Source organism: Oncorhynchus mykiss, chromosome 1 (assembly GCF_057628025.1).
Source record: "Oncorhynchus mykiss isolate SJ-2025 chromosome 1, ASM5762802v1, whole genome shotgun sequence".
Taxonomy (NCBI): Eukaryota; Metazoa; Chordata; class Actinopteri; order Salmoniformes; family Salmonidae; genus Oncorhynchus; species Oncorhynchus mykiss.
The window spans coordinates 20081789-20090984 of record NC_143022.1 but is presented as its reverse complement, the minus strand read 5'-3'; the positions used below and the strand labels follow the sequence as shown (position 1 = coordinate 20090984).

Sequence of the window (9196 nt, the reverse complement as noted above, 5' to 3'; positions counted from 1 at the left end):
CACAATGAATTAATTTGTTTGGACCACAAAACATTATGAATACTGGACTCTAAATTGTATGGATTAAAATTGACATGCACATTTAGACATTTTTATATATATATAAAAAAAAACGTTTATTTTGCAGAGCTTTATCATAATAATATTACCTTTTATGTAGTGGACACAGATTTGATTTATACTCCGAAGTAGTGGTAGTACATGAAATGTCCCTTTTGATAATGTCTCTGTTTGTAACATTTCCATTTCTCTAAATTGATAAATTGCCTCCTGTGTAACTGTTTTCTATAAACATTCCTCTGAATTGACAATACATGTTTTATGACCCTGTTTACACCCAGTGTGTGTCAGTGTGAAACTTTCTATGAAATTCTTGAAATGTGGCCCGATGATACTTGCTGGAGGTAGACCATTTTATGTAGACCCTGTAGACCCTTTTGTCTCGTCCAATTCACAGATTAATTTTTATTTTGCATGTGAAATTATCTATTTTGTAAATGAGTGGGCCATTCAATTAATGTAGAAATTCCTCTACAGTATCAACGTGTTTTCTGGAAAAGTACTTTTTTGTACATGTTGAATTGTCGCTTTAAATTATCTCCGGTTTCAATCCCAGCAGTTGGATGACATAGCGGGACATAATTACGTCACGGCAACGCTGCTTTTTCTACATTAAACTCGAATTTTAAATTAAAGCGGGTGAACACCCGCTAGTCGCGCCGGTAAAAACGTTTACTATACTTGTATTATTATAACCGGATAGGTTTCAAGTGAGTGCCATATGGAATTATGTTCTACATTGATTCCCATTAAAACAGCGCGCATTTCTCTGTCACTTGTCAAGAGGCAGAGAGCGCAGACACAGCCAGGACACGACGTTGATCACCAGCAGCGGCACAGCACAGGAAGCCGAACATTGAGGATATATATTCTAGATTTTTTTCGGCGTTAATTAAAAAAACAGTATTAGAAAGGTTTCAATCCCACTGGTTTGGTGTCTGGTAGGACTAGGTTATTCTAGTTGATGAAATGACGGTGAGATGTTATATAAAACGAATAACGGAGATGAGATTATACAGAATATAACGTTAGGTTCACTAGAATCACATGTGATACTTCGACCGTACCGATCATTATGGCACATTAGGCAGCCAGATAACATTTACTGGATTTTTTTCTTGTAATTTAAAGGTGATTTTACAGCTACATCTAATCTCAGAAAGATTCAGCTAGCTAGTTTGGTAGGTGTTGTAAATGCTGGTATATCCAGTAGTGTGCATTTAATTTAGCTAACCGTAGACGGCTGACAAGCTAGCTAAAATGATGAGGTAGTATGCGTAGAATAATGCCCAACATTCTGAACAATGTTTACTGGATCATAGAATATATGTAATATTACAATATAGATAGCTAATTACGTTGGCTATTAAATAAATCGACCCGGCTATTACCCTTGGTTTTTGTGGGCCTATATTCCAATCTGACATAAATTGTCACCTATGCGAAATGGGCCCACATCTTAAATTAGAAAACAAAGAATTAGGCAGGCTACTTGAGAGATTAAGCTGATTACAGTTTTCCGCGTTTTTGGGATAGCTGCTGGCTAGCTAGTTTGGAAGTGTAGGAGCTTGCCGCTCTGTGTTCCTAAATCAGGGTCAGTTTTCTAAATCGACTTTTTCAGTGCCGCCACAATGGACAGTCATACCGGGGACGACATGAGTGTCGGGGAGGTGGAACCCATGCCTGGCTATGCGGATCTCATAACGAGAGCATCAACAGTGATGCCCAGTGCCTTGAGAGGCTGTAGCACTTGCGGTCTAGAGCTCTCCAAAAGCACGCTCCTGGATAACGCTTATATTACCTGGACCGAAATCGGCCTTTTCTTCATCTGCGCGGTTATGTGGACGCAGATACGACGGGGACTAACAGAATGTCTGTTCCAGGTAGATACAGAAGCATTCTCAGCCTTCCACTCATTTTTGAATACTATACATCCACACATACACGTTTCCCCACAAATACACACATTCCTTCTTCAAGGACCATGAGCTGTATTCTCGTTCGTATAGGGGCCTTCTTTCAGAGTGCAGCCTTCATGGCTCACTATAAGGGTGTTGTTAATGTCCCATGTTTCATGTACCTTGCAGTATTAGTGGAATAAGAATAATTTGATTTCAATTATGATTAATCACATTTGACTTGTGAAGCTCACCACAGGATATGAAACACTGGTCCGCTTTGGTTTAAAAACATAAATTATTCTCTTGCTGAATTCACCAATTGTTACTGGGACTTGTCCTCTTGACAAGTTCATCATGATGCCCATCAAATTGAAGCATATTAGGAAGACCTTCATTCTGAGGAAGGCTATGCATAAGGCCTATATACTACGTTCAGATAGAGTCTCTGTGTGTGTCATGTGGCCAAGATGAAGATCAGATACCAGGTTTAACAACCCTTTGCCCCAGCTAACGAGGCTGCTATAGAATAACAACTGCCAGGTTACAAAGACCAGAGCAGAGATGGAGAAAGCAAGCTTTGCAGAGGGGATTAAGGACCCATACACGGAAACCACAGACCTTCCTCATGACTGGGGATTGATTTAAGACAGTAGACTGATGAGGAAATCAATGCATGTGAGATCTAGTCTACTACAATATTGTCTCACAAACTGCTGTCACAGCACTAACACATGCGGGCTGTTTCTTAATTCCATACTTTTACTTTGAGATTTGTGTGTATTGTTGTGAATTGTTAGATATTACTGCACAGTTGGAACTTGGAAAACACAATCCTTTCGCTACACCCGCAATAACATCTGCTATCTACACACCTACTCATTCAACGGTTTTTCTTTATTTTTACTATTTTCTACATTGTGGAATAATAGTGAAATAACACATATGGAATCATGTAGTAACCAAAAAAGTGTTAAACAAATAAAAATATATTTGAGATTTGAGATTCTTCAAATAGCCACCCTTTGCCTTGATGACAGCTTTGCACACTCTTGGCATTCTCTCAACCAGCTTCACCTGGAATGCTTTTCCAACAGTCTTGAAGGAGTTCCCACATATGCTGAGCACTTGTTGGCTGCCTTTCCTTCACTCTGTGGTCCAACTCATCCCAAGCCATCTCAATTTGGTTGAGGTTGGGGGATTGTGGAGGCCGGGTCATCTGGCCTCCACATTCATGGTCAAATTGCTGCAAAAAGGCCTCCCAGGTGGCGCAGCGGTCTAGGGCACTGCATCGCAGCGCTAGCTGTGCCACCAGAGACTCTGGGTTTGCGTCCAGGCTCGTCGCCCCACGGACCTCCCAGTCTGTGGGGCACAATTGGCCTAGCGTCGTCCGGGTTAGGGAGGGTTTGGCCGGTAGGGATATCCTTGTCTCATCGCGCACCAGCGACTCCTGTGGCGGGCTGGGCACAGTGCACGCTAACCAAGGTCGCCAGGTGCACGGTGTTTCCTCCGACACATTGGTGCAGCTGGCTTCCGGGTTGGGATGTGCGCTGTGTTAAGAAGCAGTGCGGCTTGGTTGGGTTGTGTTTCGGAGGACGCATGACTTTTGACCTTTGTCTCTCCCGAGCCCATATGGGAGTAGCGATGAGACAAGATAGTAACTACTAATAATTGGATACTATGAAATTGGGGAGAAAAAGTGGGACAGGCCTTCCCCAGGTGGTAAGGGTAGGTAACAACACATCCGCCACGCTGATCCTCAACACGGGGGGCCCTTAGGGGTGTGTGCTCAGTCCCCTCCTGTACTCCCTGTTCACTCATGACTGCACAGCCAGGCACGACTCCAACACCATCATTAAGTTTGCCGATGACACAACAGTGGTAGGCCTGATCACCGACAACGATGAGACAGCCTATAGGGAGGAGGTCAGGAGGTCAGAGACCTGACCGCGTGTTGCAAGAACAACAACCTCTCCCTCAACGTGATCAAGACAAAGGAGATGATTGTGGACTACAGGAAAAGGAGGACCATGCACGCCCCATTCTCATCGAAGGGGCTGTAGTGGAGCAGGTTGAGAGCTTCAAGTTCCTTGGCGTCCACATTACCAACAACCTAACAGGAAGGCCCTGAATATTGTCAAAGACTCCAGCCACCCTAGTAATAGACTGTTCTCTCTGCCACCGCACGGCAAGTGGTACCGGAGTGCCAAGTCTAGGTCCAAGAGGCTTCTAAACAGCTTCTACCCCTAAGCAATAAGACTCCTGAACAGCTAATCAAATGGCTACCCATACTATTTGCATTGCCCCCCCCCCCCTCTTCTACGCTGCTGCTACTCTCTGTTATTATCTATGCATAGTCACTTTAATAACTCTACCTACATGTAAATATTACCTCGACACTGGTACCCCCGCACATTGACTCTAAACCGGTACCCCCTGTATATAGCCGCACTATTGTTATTTGCTGCTGCTCTTTAATTATTTGTTATTCTTATCTCATCATTTTTTTTCGGGGGGGGGGGGTATTTTCTTAAAACAGCATTGTTGGTTAAGGGCCTATAAGTAAGCATTTCACTGTAAGGTCTACTACACCTGTTGTATTCGACGCATATGACAAATACATTTGGATGTAATTTGATTTGATTAAAGGACACCAATAATAAGAAGAGACTTGCTTGGGCCAAGAAACATGAGCAACGGAAGTTAGACCAGTGGAAATTTGTCCTTTGGTGTGGAGTCCAAATTGGAGATTTTTAGTTCCTACCGCCGTGTCTTTGTGAGACGCGGTGTGCATGAACGGATGATCTCCGCAGGTGTATTTCCCACTGTAAAGCATGGAGGAGGAGGTGTTATGGTGTGGGGGTGCTTTGCTGGTGACACTGTCAGTGATTTATTTAGAATTCAAGGCACACTTAACTAGCATGGCCAACACAGCATTCTGCAGCGATACGCCATCCTATCTGGTTTGGGCTTAGTGGGACTTTCATTTGTTTTTCAACAGGAAAATGACCCAACACACCTCCAGGTTGTGTAAGGGATATTTTACCAAGAAGGAAAGTGATGGAGTGCTGCATCAGATGACCTGGCCTCCACAATCCCCCAACCTCAACTAAATTGAGATGGTTTGGGATGAGTCGGACTGCAGAGTAAAGGAAAAGCAGCTCAGCATATGTGGGAACTCCTTCAAGACTGTTGGAAAAGCATTCCAGGTGAAGCTGGTTGAGAGAATGCCAAGACTGTGCAAAGCTGTCATCAAGGCAAAGGGTGGCTATTTGAAGAATCTCAAATATAAAATATAATTTGATTTGTTTAACACTTTTTTGGTTACTTTATGATTCCATATGTGCTATTTCATAGTTTTGATGTCTTCACTATTATTTTACAATGTGGAAATAGTAGAAATAAAGAAAAACCCTTGGATTTGTAGGTGTTCTAAAACTTTTGACCAATTGTGTATGTGTATGCGACCAATAACATTTAATTTGATTCGATTGTGCTCAAACTATCTTGAAAGATTGGCTATCCTCAATAAAACAATATTTCTAGATTCTAGGTAATTTGGTTGTTTCTTTGTTATTACACTGTATCGTCAAATGGTGTACATGTTAGTCATTTAGCAGATGCTCTTATCCAGAGCGACTAGGATTAAGTGCCTTGCTCACTGACAGATTTTTATCTAGTCAGCTTGAGGATTCAAACCAGTGACCTTTCGGTTACTGGGCCAATGCTCTTAACCGCTAGGCTACCTGCCAACCGGGTAAAGCAATATTCAACAATTCTAGGTTCTTTTGTCATTTCTTTTAGAGTAGTAGTAGCATCTCTTTTATTTTTCTCTTACACACATTCGGTCAGTCAATCAATTTATTACATTACCGTTTGCATATATTGGCCTATCAATGAATGAGCACATTAATAATCCTCCCAGTTTTGGGCTCCATGACAGGAAGGGTAATCTCTCAAGGCTCTGCTGAGAGATACACAGACTCTGACGCTCCCGCTTTGTTGGGGTTGACTGGGAGGGTCCTAACATCTAGTCCTCACAGATAGATGTGGCTCACAGCTCATTATTCTGACATTTGGCTGGGTAGGGGAGGAGTTGGGGTATGTGGTGCTAATACACTGTGTGTATTAGAATGGGCTTGTGGTAATGACTGGAGCAGAATAGGTGGAATGGTATTAAGGTGTTTGATGCCATTCCATTTGCTCTGTTCCGGCCAACTCTTTCCATGACATAGACTGCCCAGGTGAATCGAGGTGAAAGCTATGGTCCCTTATTGATATCACCTGTTAAATCCACTTCAATCAGTGTAGATGAAGAGGAGAAGACAGGTTAAAGAATGACATTTAGGTCTGGAGACAATTAAGACATGGATTGTGTATGTGTGCCTTTCAGAGGGTGAATGTGCAAGACTAAATATTTACGTGCCTTTGAACGGGGTATGGTAGTAGGTGCCAGGCTCACCAGTTTGAGTGTGTCAATAACTGCAACGCTGCTGAGTTTTTCACGCTCAACAGTTTCCTTTGTGTGGTCTAGAATGGTCCACCACCCTAAGGACATCTAGCCCACTTGACACAACTGTGGGAAGCATTGAAGTCAACAATGGCCAGCATTCCTGTGGAACTTTTTCTAAATTTTGTAGAGTCCATGCCCCGATAAATCGAGGCTGTTCTGAAGGGAAAAGGCGTGCAACTCAATATTAGGAAGGTGTTCCTCATTTTTTGTATACTCAGTGTAGACGGATTGTCTGACAAGGTCATGAAAATGATGCACGCGTATCGATGTGGCCAGAAGCTGTCCGTTGTTGCTGTGTGTTGTTGCGTCATTGTAAATAAGAATTTGTTCATAACTGGCTTGCCTGGATAAATAAAGGTAAAGAAAAAAATGTGATTTTGAATATGCAGATAGCTAGCAACAATGACAAGAATCTGCCATGTTGGGAATCGGAAGTGGCTCCTTTCAGCTAGTTTAATCTTGTTCTTGATGCAAGGTCTTGATTTTAGGTGTTTTGACTGATTTCATGACAATGCTAATATGGCAAAAAAAATCGCTAGCTAGCTAACCAACAACTGTAAAGATTTATTTGAGAGACAAGTGCTTATTGTGCAAATTAATTTATGTTTTCAATAAACATTTGGAGACTAAATATAGTTACATATTGTCAACAATATAAGCCAAACGCATCTGTTTTACCCCATAGTTGCACACATACAGGTTTTGTTGGCACATTTGTGGTCAGAGAATACAGGGAATGGGCTGTTTTTCCTCTTAGTCATCATTACTATGGACGAGAAATGGCTTGAGGATTGAAAGTTAAAATGATTCCCACTCATTAGTCACTAAACTATTACAAATTGATGCAATGCTATGGGGGTATTTCTCCAATTACGTGTTTTTGTCTGTACTGCGTAAAATGCACCAAACAATGAACGAGAAGTGGGTTCAGTGTCAGGTAAACCATGTTAATGAAAATGAGCATCCAGTGATGCATTAAGGTTAACCTGCCGCCTTAGCTAGCTTTCATCTGAGAGAAATGGGTCACTGTGGACTTCAATATATCAGAACAACTACAGCCTCTTGTAGAATTAAGGTACGCCATAAACAAAACACAAGGCATATGAATAAAGGTCCTGGGTGCTCCTGCTCCACTACTCCTTAAATATTTGAAGCTGTCAGGAAACAATACCCACAACCTCTGTCTCTGTGGCTGCATGGGCTTATAAAGGAGCATCTGAGATGGAAGGGGAGAAGAGAGAGAGAGATGGTGTTACAGCGATAAGACCCACAATGAACCTACTGACTGACTGACTGAATCTCATGCAGTTACAGTAGTCTCTCTCCTAGAGGTCGAATGATTAATCGGAATGGGCGATTTCAAGTTTTCATAACAATCGGAAATCGGTATTTTTGGACAAAGATTTAGCTAATTAATATTTTTTTATTTTTTTACACCTTTATTTAACTAGGCAAGTCAGTCAATAACACATTCTTATTTTCAATGACGGCCTAGGAACGGTTGGTTAACTGCCTTGTTCAGGGGCAGAACGACAGATTTTTTACCATGTCAGCTCGGGGGATTCAATCTTGCAACCTTACAGTTAACTAGTCCAACGCTCTAACCACCTGCCTCTCATTGCACTCCACGAGGAGCTTGCCTGTTATGCGAATGCAGTAGAAACCAAGGTAAGTTGCCAGCTAGCATTAAACTTATCTTGTAAAAAACAATCAATCATAATCACTAGTTAACTACACATAGTTGATGATAATACTAGTTTATCTAGCGTGTCCTGTGTATAATCGATGCAACGCAGGGGGGTGATTCAACAAAAGCGCATTTGCGAATAAAGCACAATTGTTGCACAACTGTACCTAACCATAAACACCAATGCCTTTCTTAAAATCAATACACAGAAATATATATTTTTAAACCTGCATATTTAGCTAAAAGAAATCCAGGTTAGCAGGCAATATTAACCAGGTGAATTGTGCCACTTCTCTTGCGTTCATTGCACGCAGAGTCAGCGTATATGCAACAGTTTGGGCAGCCTGTTTCATTGCGAACTAATTTGCCAGAATTTTACATAATTATGACATAACATTGAAGGTTGTGCAATGTAACAGGAATATTTAGACTTAGGGATGCCACCCTTTAGATAAAATACCGAATGTGTCACGTTCGTCATAACGAGGAGACCAAGGCGCAGCGTGATAAGAATACATTCTTCTTTTATTACACGAAGAACACTAAAGCTATAAGACACAAGTTCTGACCTGCAACTACACATAGACAATAACCCACAAAACCAAAATGGAAAAATGGCAACCTCAATAGGATCCCCAATCAGAGACAACGATAAACAGCTGTCTCTGATTGGGAACCATTTCAGGCCACCATAGACCTACATTTACCTAGACAATACCAAAACCCCATAGATATACAAAAACCCTAGACAAGACAAAAACACATACCACCCTCGTCACACCCTGACCGAACCAAAATAATAAAGAAAACAAAGATAACTAAGGTCAGAGCGTGACAGTACCGGGAGTCCGCAAACCTAAACCTATATGGGAGGGTCTGGGTGGGCAGCTAACCTCGGTGGCGGCTCTGGTTCTGGACACCGCCCCCCTTCTTTACACTGAGTCCGCTCTTGTAGTACTGACCTGTTGATCACCGTCGGATGCTCTGGACTGCGGATCCTCGCCATAGGCCCCGGGATGGGGGACTGTAGCCCGTCGT

The 9196-nt window shown here is 42.2% G+C and overlaps 1 protein-coding gene across 1 annotated transcript in view; it reads left to right on the top strand.

Moving 5' to 3' along the window:
* Positions 1 to 588: 588 nt before the first annotated feature.
* Positions 589 to 9196, top strand: part of LOC110499356 (ceramide synthase 1) — a 59684-nt gene continuing 51076 nt past the window's right edge. The window contains exon 1 of the mRNA XM_021576482.3: positions 589 to 1943. Within this exon, the coding sequence (XP_021432157.2) occupies positions 1692 to 1943 (252 nt within the window). The 5' untranslated portion in view covers positions 589 to 1691. The remainder of the gene's footprint in view (positions 1944 to 9196) is intronic.